The 16,640-nt window shown below is 38.9% G+C and overlaps 1 protein-coding gene and 1 long non-coding RNA gene across 10 annotated transcripts in view; one reads left to right on the top strand and one right to left on the bottom strand.

The window, feature by feature from the left end:
• Nucleotides 1–16,640, top strand: part of LOC310894911 — a 391,370-nt gene that overhangs the window by 25,409 nt on the left and 349,321 nt on the right. The gene's annotated exons all lie outside the window — the stretch shown is intronic.
• ZFAT (zinc finger and AT-hook domain containing) overlaps nucleotides 1–16,640 on the bottom strand; it is a 91,253-nt gene that overhangs the window by 60,706 nt on the left and 13,907 nt on the right. For 8 of the 9 annotated variants that reach the window (XR_014580275.1, XR_014580276.1, XR_014580277.1 and 5 more), the window contains exons 3-4: nucleotides 10,561–10,821; nucleotides 914–1,087 (exon numbers count right to left, since the gene is read on the bottom strand). Coding sequence is in view for 6 of the 9 variants with exons in the window: in XM_083825575.1 (XP_083681701.1) it covers nucleotides 914–1,087; nucleotides 10,561–10,821 (435 nt within the window). In the remaining 3 variants the exon portion in view is untranslated. Of the gene's footprint in view, nucleotides 1–913; nucleotides 1,088–4,178; nucleotides 6,642–10,560; nucleotides 10,822–16,640 lie in introns of those variants that run through there. The other variant, XM_083825574.1, reaches the window with a different exon arrangement.

Genomic DNA, 16,640 nt, shown 5'->3' with positions numbered 1-16,640 from the left:
GCTCATCCAGCATCCTCTACCATTGCAATGAGAAATGAATCTTAAAAAATAAAGCCCAAACATATCACAGATATCATTATCAAAAGACAAAGAACACAGGAAATCCAGGTATGTTCCAACCCACGACATTAAAAGAAATAAATGCATTCCAATTGCTTTGAGATCTGTAAGCAAAACAACAATCCAGAATTGTTAGCAACAAAGAAGAGAAGGCTGAAGGCTACAAAGCTGAAAATAATGCACAAAACTAGTAAAAAGGCATTTTGTCAGTCAGGTGAGTACCTGGTTTATATTAACGGACAAAACAAGTCTAGGTTTAAAATCAAAACTTTGAAATTATTCCAAAACCCTTTGATTAAAAGGCACTAGAGGAAGTTATGAAGAATCCTTTAATCATTACATAGGAACTTGATTTGATTTTCAAATATAGGTACATATTTTGTCAATCTATTTCTCAGCATAAATATTAAGTTATGCATACACTAAGCTGTTTGTGTTTTCATAATCAAATTTATATTTATCATAAAAAGATACATAAATCAAGAGCTGAAATAAACAAACATATTACAGGAAATATTTTCCTTTTCTTCGCTCACTGATATTTTCAGTTTCTTCTTTAAAACCATTCACAGCCTAACCACAACTGATGTTAATGCAGATAAATAAACCCAGGTCCAAAAAGTCCTTTCTTTCCCAGCATTTCTCACACCTATGAAGAAATGTAATGGTAGTTCTAAAATGATGTAGCTGCCAGATACAGAGATTCCGAATCAAGATGACCAAATAATACTAAATAAGTGATTTTTCAGATAATATACATTCTAAGCAGTTCAGTCTTAGAATGATGACTCTTTTATATATTGTCAGCATTAAAAATAAATTAATTTATTAACTAATTGGTGATTCTGATTACCTGGAATAGCTTCATGGGCTGTCAAAACCACGCTTATAATAGGATTTTTAGCTCCTGGAACCTGTTCAGTCTCCTTAGTTGACGGAGTTCTCTCTGTCTTCTGCACTCTTGGCCTCCTTGGAGTTTTTTCTCGCTCATCTTCCTTCCTGTCAAGGTCAACGTCAGAATCATTACCTAAAGAGCAAACACCAAAAAAATACATATATAACTATGTACGAAAGAAATGCAGGTAGCAGTTACTAATGCTACAAAAAGAATTAGGAGAAAAGTAACGCTGCTGTAGAAAGAACTGTATGTGCTCACAACAAGGTGTGCTGCACGAATCCCTAAAGGAAAACAACTTTTCCTCTCCTTGATAAGCCCAGTGTGATACGTACACAAATAGAGAACAAAGAGAAAAACAACAATTGGACTCTCAGAAACACTTGCGCTCCTAAATGATCTTTAAATTATTGTGGATTTTTGTGGAAATCCTACAAACTTGGTATAATGTCTTATGATTTCATCGTGAAAGAGCAAATTGTTTTTCTTCTTTCTGTATGTCACTGTAACAGTGACTTTAGGATTATTTCTCCTAGCACCTGATTCATTATGCATCTTATTTAACAGAAAGTGTTTCAACAGTCCCTTAGGATTAGGCTTTTTCCACACAGTTACACTAAATCAATAACCAGAAATGTACTTTTCTTTTTCAGTACTGATCTGAGAAAAACTAAGGTTAAAAACATTTCTTTTGGTTCTGTGTACCTCCTGACCCATAAAACTCTGACTTTTAAAGGCCTGCACTGCTAAATTATCCCCTATCTTCTGCTATTCAGAATGTCTTCATCTTCTTAAATTGGATAACTTTTGGACCTGTTAACCAGAAAGCAACGCAACGGTAGTACTCAAAATACCCATCTGAAATAAAGAATAATTAGAAATTAACTCAGTTCTTCCTTGAAGTTCTTCTTCCTTACAGCAAACGAGGCATTCCTTACTGAAATTTTTAAATTGCTTATAAATAAGGAATTAGCAGTAGAAAGAATAAAAAAAGAGGGCTGCAAGTTTATACCCAGAACTTTCTTTATATTAGATGAAGTGGTAGGAAATGCAGGCAAGAGAAAACTCTCATAGCAAATTAAAGCATTATGCAAATATTCCAGAGGTAATGAGTAAGGAAAGCAAAAACTGATTGAAGAAAGAAAATTATAAATGAACCCAGTGAATTTCAGAAGGTTTTTTTTTTTTCCTGAATCTGAAGCAGCTGACACAATCACCAGAGTAAGTCATTCAATGTATATTCATAACATGCTGTTAGCTGCTCTGCTGCGATAGGGAAACAGTATATAAATATAAAGCCGTAGCAGCAAAAGCTGTAGTGTTTTGAGTTGTTTATGACATGCAAATAGCAAAAGAGGTGGCAAGATAGGATGCATGGAAATGGCTGTGTTTTCATTTTGTGTTCTGTTAATACTCAGCTGAGATTCTGGTCTCCCATGGTCTTGGAACAAGGGATTAGGGGAAGATGGGTTAAAAACAAAAAACAAAAAGGGCTAAGCACAAACCAAAGTAGCATAGTTAGGACAGCACCTGTAAACAGTGTTTGGCTAAACTACGAATCCTCTAAACAGATTTAAAAACGAACAAACAAACCAAAAACACACAGAAGAACACAAGGTGCGTAGGAGTTAGCTTAGATTTCATTAATAAAATTCCGTGATATGTTCCTCTCCTCAACTACCTTTTTCTCTGTAGATTTCTACGGTTTTAGAAGATATTCCTGCTTTGCTGTAAAGGAGCTTATTATGTCTCCATTTAGATCTTTAATATAGTTATTTACTGATATTGAAACCAAATAATTCTAACAGCAGCATTTGACAGCAAAACTTGAAAGGGATATTTGAACATAAAGAAATAACCCCTTTATATTTGAATATAAAGAAATAAGACAGAAACTGCTTGTGTAGTGTTTTCTTTTGGTGGTATGAAAGCGGGGTGGGGGGAAACAACGTTTTTCCACGTTTCCTTTGTGAAACTGCCTCCATTAGTTTACTGTCAACAACAGATCTGCACAAATTTCGGAGCAGGACTGGGCCACCAGCAGAACGTCTTCTCATAGGGAATCAGAACACACACGAACGTACACTGCCTGTTGAACTGTGTTTCCCTGGGGCTGTTTTATGTCCTGGCAAACAACCAATACAGGAATTGATTAGGTTAATTACATTGCTTATATTCAGTGGACAGTTAGTGACGGTTTTAGAAAAAAAATGATTTGACATTTTGCATGTTTAGCTAACAAAATCCAGAACTATAGACTGAAGGGAAAGATGCAATTAGAAATTTCCCCGTTTTGCTTAGGATCACATGCTGAATGAATTCATTGTAGGAATATGAACAGATTCCAAACATCCTACTCCTAAATCCTCTTTTCTAACCATTACAAAGTAAGAGTTAATCAGTTTAAGGAGAGAACAAAAACATTTTCATGCTTAACTTGTAACTATTAACTTTAGAATATTGGGATTCTACTAGAAAGCAGAAAAGGAAAAAAAAGGACAGAGTTAAGTTTGTTAGTGATCAACACTAATGAATAACTACTATTACCACATTAACAGCTAACAACTATTCCATGCTGTTTTTCTTCCTATGTGCCTCTATCAGGCAGAACAGTTTGCTGGTTGCTTCAGTACAGTCAAGGGTACGAGCTGTGGAAAAGACCAGACCTGTTACAACGAAGAGTTGACGATGACTCCCTGCCTTCAAAAAAGAACTCCAAAAATGCTATTGCAAAGTGATTTTAAGAAGATATGTAGAATTGCAACAAAAAGTTCTGATAGTTAAACTTTAAAATCTATCCACTAATCCAATGCACGTTGACACAAGTAGCCCTATTCCTTCCCTTTCTGAAAGCAACAGGCATCTTCCAGAAGTGATTTGTTGATAAGGAGCTGGGGCTGCAATACTTTTTTCCTACAAGCACAATGTCACCATTTGTGCATAACCTGAAAACAAAGAAGAGGAGGCTCAGGGGCGACCTCATCGCTCTCTACAGGTACCTTAAAGGAGGCTGTAAAGAGGTGGGGGTTGGTCTGTTCTCCCACGTGCCTGGTGACAGGACAAGGGGGAATGGGCTAAAGTTGCGCCAGGGGAGGTTTAGGTTGGATATAAGGAAGAATTTCTTTACGGAAAGGGTTGTTAGGCATTGGAATGGGCTGCCCAGGGAGGTGGTGGAGTCACCATCCCTGGAGGTCTTCAAGAGACGTTTAGATGTTGAACTTACTGATATGGTTTAGTGGAGGACTTGTTAGTGTTAGGACAGAGGTTGGACTGGGTGATCTTGGAGGTCTCTTCCAACCTAGATGATTCTGTGGTTCTGTGAAAACAAAACAAAAAACAACCACCCTCCACCAAATCACCAAACCCAAACCATCTTACCTCCCAACGACAGCTGCTTTCTTCCTGAACTCTCTTTGCACCAAAAAACAAAACAGAGAAAAACACAACAACAACAAAAGAACTAGAAAGACTTTTATGAAAGGACAAAGGGAGAGGAAAAGAGGAAAGCATGTTTTAATGAAAAAGATAAGCTTCAGCTTTGACCACTGGGCTCAGAGTGCCTTGCCACAATACAGGATGCTTTTTCCTCTTGGTAATCTAGACGTCTTCCTGAAAAAAATTTACTTGACTGTTCCCATTGGTTTAGAGTCAAATAACCGTGTTTTATCTTTCACAACTTGGACAATTCACCTGTTACTATTCTTAGTGTATTACAAAGGAGCATCTGTTGATGACTTTAAGACGATTTAGGACAAATGAAGTATACGCAACTCAGAATAGCTAAGCAAACTTCCTCCGAGCGGTACGTCTTTGCTTGCCCATAAACAGATTTATTTAGACAAACTGCCTCACCGTGCCTCTCTTGGTAAGCAGTCAGCTTAGCACCTTGTCAGCTGGCACTTAACAGACTAATAACCTGACCTTCCCTAGCTAGCGACAGGCATTTTAAATGCCAGTTGTGTTCGTGCAAGGAACGTAACACGGTGCCTGCGCCTTCCCACATGTTTAAGGAATGGTTGTACCTGCGTTGATGAGGAAACCTCCTGTCGACTCTGAACAAACCAGTACCTTCAGAGTCCTGTCGACTTCGGCTGTTCATCTGTCCCCTGCTTCAGGCTGAGCCCTTAACTGCGAGTACTGCTCGCTGCCTTCATAATTGGATGTACGACACTGCGCAGGCACAGCCACACATTCCTAATTGGTCTGTTTTTAAACTACTCTTCATTCAAATTATTATTTTTCCCCCTAAAGCATACTGGTTTTTCATAGCAGCAAGAGAGCAGCTTGAGGAGGTAAAAAAAGAAAAAAAAAGTAGTAAACTGGCCGTTCAAAATGAACACATGCAATTGTTTCTCCTGCACGGGTTGACACTACTCACAGAACGAAGTCATGTAAACGAGAATCCAGTTGATGGCAAAAGTATTTTAAACTAAGGCTAAAAGTGACACTTCTTAAGAATTACACAGGCTCCTAATTCACTATGAAGCTCTTGAAAGTGTCTAAAATAATATCTGGACTGTCTGCAATAAGATCTGAGCAGCAGAAGAACCACCTGGAGTCAATTTTAAGAGGTCAGAAAAACTTATGAAGTGTGTTAAAGATGTACAATGAAGAGGTGGTAATAATCAGAGGAATTCTCAAACTGCTTGAGTATGCTAATTATTTAATACTAAAAGTTGTGCTGTTTGACCTAAACTGCTTTAAGTAATGAACTTGAACTGATGGAAGCCTCTCTGCTTTGACACAAAACTGATCTGTATCAGGCACTTGTTTAATCAAGATTAAAAATCCTTTTCCGTAGCTGAAGGTGGTTTATTTCAGAGAAGACAATCTAGGCTGACCACTGCTGCAATCTGTCTACCACCCAAATCCCATTCCCCAGCCACCAAATGTCCACTCGTGTACCTGCCAGAGATTCATGCGTGCTGCAGTGTGGGGAAGGGAGGCAGGTTAAATTAATGACCTGTTGCCTCTCTCTCAAAGCAAGAGTGTAGAGGCAGCTGCTGGGGAACCGACCCAATCCAGCAACAGCCAAAACGCTCAAACCCATCCCATCTTGGTGGCACGAGCTCTGGCAGCTCCATTTTTTCCCTGTTCAGGTAGATTCTCAACTCACCCAGTTTTGTTTTAGGACAAAAAGAATGGATGGCAGTCCCTCCTGCCAGCCCATTAACCAAACCCTCAATTTGGCTTAATCAACAGAAACAAAACAAGCGTTCAAACAGCTCTGCTTGAATCATAGCGACTCTCTTAGGCAGAGAAGTCCTCTAGGAAATGTGTGTGTATATACACGTACGTTTACTGAGGGTGTATATGGGGCATTTCTTTAAAAATTGACATTTTTAACTCTGTGCAAATAAATGAACACACTTTTTTCCTTGCCGTTTCACTGAATGGGACCACAAGGTGAAGGCAACCAGTACTCATCAAGGCAGTAAGTTAGCTGCCCAGAGGATGTCAGTAACCAGTAAGGCTTGCTGACTCCTGAAAGAAAGGGAAAACCACCTCAGTGAGCAACTGATCTCACAGAAGTCATGTGGATCACTGATCCCAGAAATAAAACAACAGCAGAGGCCAATTACATTCACCAGTCATTTCTCAGCCCAATACATGCTGTTGTTTCCATACCGTTTTATAGTTGTTTATCCACTGCAATTTTAGACATCCATTATGATAAGTGTTTCAACATCTCCCTTAGGGATCTATAAAAAGCAACAAATTTTATTATTTGGAAACCTGATATCTTAACTTCACCTTCAGGTCAATATGCTGATTAGGTTTCCCTCGGTGAAGAATATTACAGAGAATATCAATATACACCGTCTCAATATTTAGCCTGTTTTAGCAATAGCCAAAACATTAGAGTATTATCAGCATTATTTTGGTCACAAATCTAAAATGCTGCACCGTATGAAGAAAACTAATTCCATCCCAGCCAAACCCAGTACTTTATTTTTAATCAGATATCCATACAGTGATAAACTCTGCAAGAAATTAAAAACATGAGCAAGCAGATGAAAACAGAAAAAAAAATCCAAGAAGCAGTGGAGAAACTGATAAAACTAATTTCAAGTTGGAACGGCAAAAGCTTAAACACTGAATAAAAATGGGGAAGAACAACCCATACGTATTAGGCAAGAGGTCAAAAACTACGGAAGAGCTTGCTGTCAGAGATCCTTATGATTTTAGCCCTCTATTCTCAACTGCTGTGTCAGAAATGAGAGAGGATATTTTAATTCTGAACGCTTCAAAGAGCCTCAGCAAAATTCATCCAGCTCTTAGAACGCCAGCAACAGAGAAATGTCATCAAATCAGAAGTGTCAGTCCTGCTTCTCTCATACACACCAAAACGTGTGCGATTTCAAGAAGTTTTTGTCTCATAGACACTTTAGTCCAGAAAATGTTGGTGTCGATCACATCTATTCAAGGAACTGAAATATGTTTTGAACGTTATACACACAAAAAAAACCACACGCAAAATAAATACATTTATGCCACTGCCTAAATCGAGGATGCTCTTGCTTTTTGAACGCCACTTGTATTTGTGGTCCTCCATCTCCAAAGAGATACAGCAGAGCTGCTGAGAGGAATGACACGACTGCCTAGATGTATAAGCAATTTCCACATCATCTAGTCTGCTGCTTAAGACTCACACCAAATAAGAATAGTCTCATTGTGAACATAAAGCTTTCTAAATTATGAACCTTATGCAAGAGGTTAATGAGAATTGTTAATAATCATTTATCAGAATTATACAGCAAGATGGCAGCCAAGGAATAGAGCAGGATCAGGTCTGAGAAACAATCCAAAGCGGCACCATTTCACAAACAGCGCAATAACGCTCCCAAACTCATTAACACAGAACATACTGACAAGCAGAAAACCAGACAGCTTTGTAACCCACTTAGATAAATTAACGAGCACAGCAGCTTTCACTGTGACAGATATGGGTGAAACCTCCAGCTCACAGGCTCTGTCAACAACTTAGGATCTTGGCAAACTTGTGCAAAGCGTTTTGAAGTATGAACAGGTCCCCATGAAATAACATGAACAGATAAAAAAGGCATTTACAATTACATGATTTGCTCGCCTTTTTAGTTTTAGGCTTCTTTGTTCACTTTTAGAAGTTTCACCCATCATCCTCGAAACTTTCTTTGTAATGAAAATCGAGTCTGATAGTAATACAACTCCAAAAGCCCAAGTTTGAAGAACGTATTTTCTGAGCTGGTAAAGCACAAAGCTATGACCAACTCCTCGGTGTAGGCCATATTGGTCTTGTACACGCATCAAAAAGTTTTGAGCTACTCGATGTGATCGCATTTCCTTAAAGGATAACAACAACATGCATGCTACTTTTATCGACACATGCAGAAACTGGAAAGTTTTGCCAAAGCAGTTCACGTGGCAAAACCAGAGATAAGAAGTTTCCCTCCGATGGGTCAGTTATCAGTAGATGGCTGAAGACTGAATTTCCCAGGTGTAATCCAAGAAACAATTACCCCTTCAGGATAAAAACCAGCCCCCAGTAGCATTACAGTTAGCCACCAAAGTACGAAGCTTTGGGCTGGAGACATTGTAGCTGCACTAATCGCCAACAACTGAAAACCCTCATTATTCGCTCTGCAAGAATGACATTTTTCTTGATTGTTTTGCTTTTGCCAGAAAGTAAATAAAAAATGTTCCATTCACATAAAATTGAGGTGGTTTTCTTTTTGAAAGGAAAAGACTGAGCCATTTACTTTGAAAAATCTGGCAGTGGGTTTTGTAGCGTAACGGATCTAGATAAGATTTAGCAGCTCTAATGAGCGAACAGGTAAAGAACAGCTAATTTGAGCTTATAGTCTGATTTCAGATTGTATTTTAAAAAGACACTTAGAAAAGGCAACACTGACAAAATAAGGCAAATGCTAACATCGTACCTAACACAGACAAACAACAAAGGGCACTGACACTTGGGATGCCCGAGATGAGACTGCTGGAGTGAATGTCTCTACGTGTAGCTGAAAAATCCAACCAATGATGACAGTAGAAGAAAAAAAAAAATCAGGTAATTTATGGAAGCAAGAGTTTGTGCGCTCTGTCAACATATTCTAAGCCCATTTTATTGTTAGCCGCAGAAGTTAAATTCTACAACACACTGGAAGCAAAATGGGCTCGGACTAGTTGTGCACCATAATGATAGAGTGGACACAAAACAGTAATAGAAAACTGGAGAAAAATCGATGGCAAATTTTGTCTGTAAGTAGAACCAACAAGATAACATGCTATGCAACTACAGCTAAAGGAAAAAAAAACTCATTTTAACATAAACACAAAGCTCATATAAGTTTAGATAACTTGGGCTACTGTATTGTTTTGTATTCATGTGATATTCACCTTAGAGCAAAATTAAATGAATTTTCACCCTTTTCTTTTTAAAACTTTTGAGAGGTTGAGTATATTTAAACCCATCTTAAAGATAACAGAATTCTCGTAATTCAAAGACAATAATCCATATTAATTTTGGTGAAATAGAAATGTGAGTTTTGCATTATTTTTCATACAGTAAAACAAGCCACCCTGGAAGGCATTTTTTGGATCTATCAAAAGAAGAGAACTGAATTCAGGTTTCCCAGGGTGCATGACAGAAACATCTCCAAGGAATCATCCTTCTTCACCGATGGATGATACTCGCCTTTGTGGCCCCTATCACTTCTCATTTGAAAAGTGTAATCCTCTGAGAAACTGAAGTTTCTTATCTAAAATAAGCATTTCAGTGAGTTCAGTGGGTCTAGGGACGTGACTGTCGCCCTGTACTCAGCTCTGGTGAGGCCGCACCTCGAGTGCTGTGTTCGGTTTTGGGCCCCTCGCTACCAGAAGGACATGGAGGTGCTCGAGAGAGTCCAGGGAAGGGCAACCAAGCTGGTGAGGGGTCTGGAGAACAAGTCTTACGAGGAGCGGCTGAGGGAGCTGGGCTTGTTCAGCCTGGAGAAGAGGAGGCTCAGGGGCGACCTTATCGCTCTCTATAGGTACCTTAAAGGAGGCTGTAGCGAGGTGGGGGTTGGTCTGTTCTCCTACGTGCCTGGTGACAGGACGAGGGGGAATGGGCTAAAGTTGCGCCAGGGGAGGTTTAGGTTGGATGTTAGGAAAAACTTCTTTACTGAAAGGGTTGTTAGGCATTGGAATAGGCTGCCCAGGGAAGTGGTTGAGTCACCATCCCTGGAGGTCTTTAAAAGACGTTTAGATGTAGCCCTTAGTGATACGGTTTAGTGGAGAACTTGTTAGTGTTAGGTCAGAGGCTGGACTCGGTGACCTTGGAGGTCTCTTCCAACCTAGACGATTCTGTGATTCTGTGAAAATCACTCTTCTGTGATTCTGTGAGTTTAAGACAACTATAATGCAATAAACGTAGTGCAATAAACCTTTTGACCTTTCCAAAAAAGAATTAAAATAATCTTGTCTAATTATATTCTCAGTTGTGCTTCAACAAGGTTTTTCTGTTAAAAGAAACAGACGATTCCTTTCCATTGAAAATTAACACTAGGGCTTACAAGTTGTTACCAATCAAGCTACATGACAGAAACACGCTGGTTCACTTTGCAACTTTTTATTGCATATTTTCTTACCTCCATCTCCTTCTTCTTCTCCTTCATTGAGCACAATAATGCAGATATGCTTCCTCAGCTGTCGGGTGTTAGAGAACTTCCGATTGCATTTCCTACATTCCAAGCTGCCTGGTGAGACTTCAGCCGGTTCTGGTCCTTCTTCTGTCCCCGGCTGAGTTTCTTCACTTGGAGCAGAGTTACTGTCTGCCACATCTTCGTCTGCACAGAACTTCTTAGTAGACCCTTTTGGCCTGCCCCTTTTCCTCTTCACTGAAAGGAGCTCTAGAAACAGAAAGCTAAAGTTAAAAAGAAGCTATAATGAAATTTCACAGGGTTACTCTGGTAATTAGCTAATATCCATCAGATCTTTGAAAGCTAGGAATATTAAATACAATTTCAGAGCCTAAAGCTTAAAAAAATGTTAGCTTCACACAGCCTTATTTTTAAACAATGACATTTGTTGGCATTTCTGCTAGCCACAAAGCAATAACCAAAGCAATAACGTGTGTTATTGAGATCGACAGATATCAGTGCTACAATTTTACAGAAATTACACTGCAAGTATTCTTTTAGATTACTGCCTAATTGTATCAGCACGCAAATTCTACAGAGTTGCTCTGCTGTGTTCTGACACTCCACCAAAAAAAAAATCTCATTTAAATTAAAATGATTTTTCAAAGAAATTGCTTAAGCACTTTAGATACGTTCAGAAAAAAAGCAGTTTGTCTTTTAAAACCAGAACCTCATTGTCCTTGTAATAATTTGAGCAATTACACTCTTAATAATTCAAGGCCCGGTTGGATGGGGCTTTGAGCAACTTGATCTAGTGGGAGGTGGCAGCAGGGCTGGAACTAGGGGATCTTGAAGGTCCCTTCCAACCCAAACCATTCATGTTTCTAAGATTCTGTAATTCCCACGATTTCTTATTCCCAGCACTTTCTAGCTTCACACCCGTATCTCTTGCTGGTGATCTCTCTCATCCTTACTCTAGTTACTTCAAAAGCAACCTTGCTATCAGCCTCTCACAGATGAAACTGTTCAGGATTGACTAAGCCAGTCAGAAAAGTTTTAGTTGACAAAAGCAGAAACTCAGAGGGGGCCGAATTTTCCAGATGGTGACCAGGTACTTTTAAGAGACATCATCCTAGCTGTCAGTTCCTCCCATCTAATAGGGGATACAATGAAAAGTATCAGTCTCTAACTTTCTTGCAAATCTCAGGTGTTCTATGGTTTTGGTTTTGGTTTGGTTTGGTTGGTTTTTGTTCTTTACACTGAACTACTTGAAGAATTACCTGTTTTGTACACATTTTAGTTTGAACCTGCTCTTCTGCAATAAACTCAGTTCACCGAGAGCAAAGCATGCTCGCTTTTAAAGTATCTTTTTGAGTCTGAGCAGCCGTCTGGTGAAATAACAGATCTGCTTCTGCAGAGCTCAGAGAGAAAAATTACATACACCTGATGGTGTATGGAGAAACAGGACAGAGCTAGGCTTCTGGCATGCATTCTATCCAATGTTAGACACCTACGCTCTGAAACTAGTCACGATTTGCCTCCTGTATTGAATGAACACAGAAAATACTCTCCAGAATGCTGTGCAGATTGTGTAAGGCCCGGATCATTCTGGACCCCAGGGTGACTAAATTCCAGTTTAAGAACCCTCAGTTGTGTGCAGTGAATTTAAGCTTTGAAAATCAAAAGAAAAGGGCAAAAACTCTTGATATAGTCATAGAATCGCAAAAACAAAAACAACAAAAAAACACATCGTATAATATGCATTAAAATGTGAAAAGTGAAATAGAACAGGTATGAAGTGCCTGTCAGCCATCGTATTTGTAGTATGAGAGAAAAGCAAAGGGAAAATACTAAAATTTAGCCAACCACTCTGTTTTTGATGCTCTGGGAAGAAAAAAAAAAAAAAAAGTACTCTTGCATATTTCAGCTTATGGTAGTCACATCTTTTGAGGTCCCTTGAAGTTTGCTTTAAGGGAAGATTAAATTGTTTGACTTAAAACATAAGGAAAAATAAAAGACCTCAACGAATCTTAAGGCAAGAGAACAGGAGGTGGTGGCAGCATCGCTTCAGAATCCGTGAATCACTTCCCTTATGTATCCCAGACAAACAAAAGCCCACATACAGAGACCGTAGTTTCGAGATAATCATGTAACTGGTATCAAGTGAACAAGAAAGCATTTTGTCTTGTTATAGCAGTGATAGAGCACAGCGCCTGTCTACTTAACCATGTCATATGAACACTAAAAGCCTTGTGGTGAATGGGAAAAAATTAATAAATTAACTCTTTCACAAATCTTTTTGCAATTATTCAGGAGCAGTGTTCTGAATTTCTGTGCTACTGCACTCCAGTGAAAGTAGTTTGGTGAGTTATCAGCCCAAAAGAGAAAGGTGATTTCAGGGCTCTCAAAACTTCACTACCATTCACGTTATTTTGACATCCATCAACTGCAGCAAACAGTACTTGGTGCCTTGAGTTAAAGAAATTAATACGCAATTAGAACAAACAACATATCAATGTCAGCCTGTAAGAAGGTCGGAGTGCCCGTGCATCAAGCATGGTATCGGGAAGACAGATGCTGTTCAAGGTACCATAAAGCAATTAAGTCTTAGGATTTGTAGACTGGATACAACCACCACATTCTCTGTGTACGACGCTGTTTTCATTCCTTTGCGTTCCAAACTCTACCAGAGTATACAAAATATTTTCCGAAAAGAAACTGAACAGAATCAGGTAGAAGAGGTTCACCGCTCACTGACTGGTTTTAATGTAAACCTAATGAAAAACGGAACAGCACTTTCACGTTAAGACACCAATGGAAACAAAATCCTGCATACAAGTGGAAATGTGAGAACTGCTCCTTTAGCAGGTCGGTGGTAGGTCCTTTTCTGTGGGCTACCAAATTGTAGTTCTTACCAGTAAGATTCCTAATGGTGCAACCAATACAAAGAATGTGTAAATTTACATCTGTCTGTAAATGAGCCTACCAGCAGAAGAATTACCAGCAGTTCTCAGATGTTTTAAAAGGCTTGGCAGTAAGTGCTTGGAAGCAATACACACTGGAACAGGAGGCCTCGTGGACTACTGATGTATTACCAAAATTCCTTGCTTTTTTTCTCCCCTCTTTCTAGAGCCAAACATACCTCAAGCTATTTTAACAATGCCAGAATTCAATGTTGAATGATGCACAGGACTATAAATGCCAGCTGTCTCTCTGTACCCAGCTTGCCACCAGCTATCCATTCATTGTACTAACCACAGTTCAAAAAGCCACCTAAGATTAACAACGTACAGTAATTGAACACTGTATTCATCTGTTCGCACAGAAACAAGCCAATCATAAACGTCACCCCTTGCTAAAGGAAAGTACCAGCCTAAAAAAATAATAAAATAAATAAATATATAAAAAGCACTCATTTCAAAGATGGTTAGTGGGAAGCTCAAGCTTTTAATTGGTCATTAAAAAGATTTAACAAGTGAAATCTCGTTCCCCCCAAGAACATCTTTGTGGTTCGTAGGGATTTTTACACCCATCACGGGTTCACTGAAAGTAACCTTTATGTTAACTGGCATTGGATGCACAATGGCAATATTCTAGGAAGACATTCTGTGCTATGCTATGTATTGATGTACTCAAAGGCATTAAAAAAGGCAATTTACGAAGAGAACAGGAAAAAAAAAAAAAAACACAACAACACAACTATGTAAGTCTACTCCTGCACTGTTCCTCCACAGGAATTATTCACATAAGCTTCCCCAAATCAGTCCATTTAATAATCAACCATCTCAGAAATGTTCAGAGTAGCATGCAACATTTCTATTTATGAGGCCTTCGTGTTATTATACAGCAGAATTAAATGCAATTATTCCCTTGAAGTTTAACTAAGCAAATACACACACACACACACACACACAGTTTTTAACTCTTTGTAGGTTAGAGTGAAGAAGACGGCAGCACTCCAGGACTGTGGGTTTTGTTGGGTTTAATGATCCTCAGTGAAGGGGTTGTGTAGCTCGCATCAAAACCAAATTTAGCCAAAACTGGTTCACTAAAGGACAACACCCTTACAAGGCAGGATCTTCGAAAGTTAGTTTGTTATGCACAGGGAGATGCAACAAATAGATAAGACTATATATTATAAACATATAATAGATTTTTCTCTGGTTTTCTAGCCCTCAGGTTTAACTCAATTGCATGGGTAATTAACGTTAAAGATGTAGAAAACAACTGTCACTAAACTATGTTAAAAGGCAAATATCTATGACTCTGGAAGAGTAGGAGACATAACAGATCCCTATCAAATCGCTCTTTTTCTCCAAAAAACAGGGAGCTGTAGCACGATTCAAACAAAAAGTTTGCCAGAAGTCACAAAATGCTTGTGAAGGTGTTTGCATAAACATCCTGACCGAATGCTACCGGCTAGATGCGTTATGCAACATGATCCCATCCTCATCTGCTAAAAAAACAAAAAGCTTATCTTCTTTTATGTAAACAATTCCAACAGTACGTGGCTGCATTCAGAATCTGCTGCAGAAGGCATCAGACAAAAATACACAAATAAATTTCGTCTGCAGCTTCCTTATGCAGTTATCGTTACGTGTGCACATCACGGCACCTAGGCTCTTAGCCCCGAAGCCGTTCAGCCTGCTCTCGCTACAGCCCGTCCTCAAGCCGTGAGAAGGCTGATGCATCTGCTGCATTTTTAAGTGACCTCTAATGAGTTAAAAATCTCTGGGAAAATTACCATAGGCAGACTGTAACTTCCTTCCAGGTCTTACAGTCAGTTAACCAGGCCTGAAGATTGCGCTGCAGGGAGCACGTAACCCATAGTGTGGATACGGCCTAAAACATCCTTCACAGAATAATATCACAGAGGCAGTTAGGACCATCCATGCCGTTCCTCAAAGCATTACCATCGTAAACCAGGAGACAGCTGTCCTTTCCCAAACGAAGATGCCATGCTCCAGCACCAGACAAGACGTGACCAATTCATAACCTGTACAACAGCAACATCTGCCTGGTACCCCTGGTTGCACAATTCTAACGTCACCCAATCAAATCCAAATGGTCAGGACGAATCAAGGCTAAATATATCATGCCTTAATTATTACGGGGAAGTGGCGTGACTAACTAAAATTCAGCAGAGAGTATTGCTAATAAAATAACTTTAGAGTAATAAGCACTTATTACTTGCCCAGCGTTTTACTTTTTCACAGTACTTATAAAATCATTAATTTAGTATTCAGGCAGAACGAGCTCCATTAACAACATTCACTCATCCATACTAATTCTGGAGGAACTACACCATTTACCTGTACTTGGAAGAGAAACTATGATTTCAAAGGACAAAAATATGTTCATCTATCAGCCAACAAGTACCAAAAGGAAGTTGTAATTTCCAGGCTGTCATTCATCAATCACTTCTCCTTTTACTGACAAGACTGAAATGCTACAAAGAAGTACAGAGGAGTCCAGTAAGGAAAAAATGGGTATTAAAACCTTCAACTTTTATGTGCTGCTGATTCCATAACATGAGGGGGAAATTTCAAATTGCTACATTCAGCTGTGAAGTCTCCTAATTTTTTAAGCAGAACATAGGAAAAATTCAATACGACTTCAGAACACATTATGCTCTTTCTCCAATCAATGTGCGATAAGAATAAAAAAATATATTATTGCATTTCTGTACGCTGAAATGACGTGAAAGTAATTCACCTTGACATTCCTACTAAGAGCAGATGTCAAAGAATAGGGCTACATGATCTGAAAAAGGTGGCACCACGTGATCACGTCAGATGCATTCACCAACAACAATAAAAAAGGTAACTTAATATGATTTTTTTTGCATAATTTGATTTATGAAGTTATTCTCTTTAAAGCTGGATAAGTCTAATTTCTGCTCCTTCAGATCATAACCATAATTACATACTAGTCTGATAAATACAATGCTTGTTTAATGACATATAATATAGTGCAGATAGTCCCTACCCCAAATGCAACAAGCACGCTACAGAAGAGCCTTTTTACTTAAAGGAATACGAATATGTTTCAAGGTACCATTATCACAATGCTCAGAGTGAAGTGCTAAG

Source organism: Anser anser (genome assembly GCF_964211835.1).
Source record: "Anser anser genome assembly, chromosome: 2".
NCBI classification, from domain to species: domain Eukaryota; kingdom Metazoa; phylum Chordata; class Aves; order Anseriformes; family Anatidae; genus Anser; species Anser anser.
This window is presented reverse-complemented; position numbering and strand designations above follow the sequence as displayed.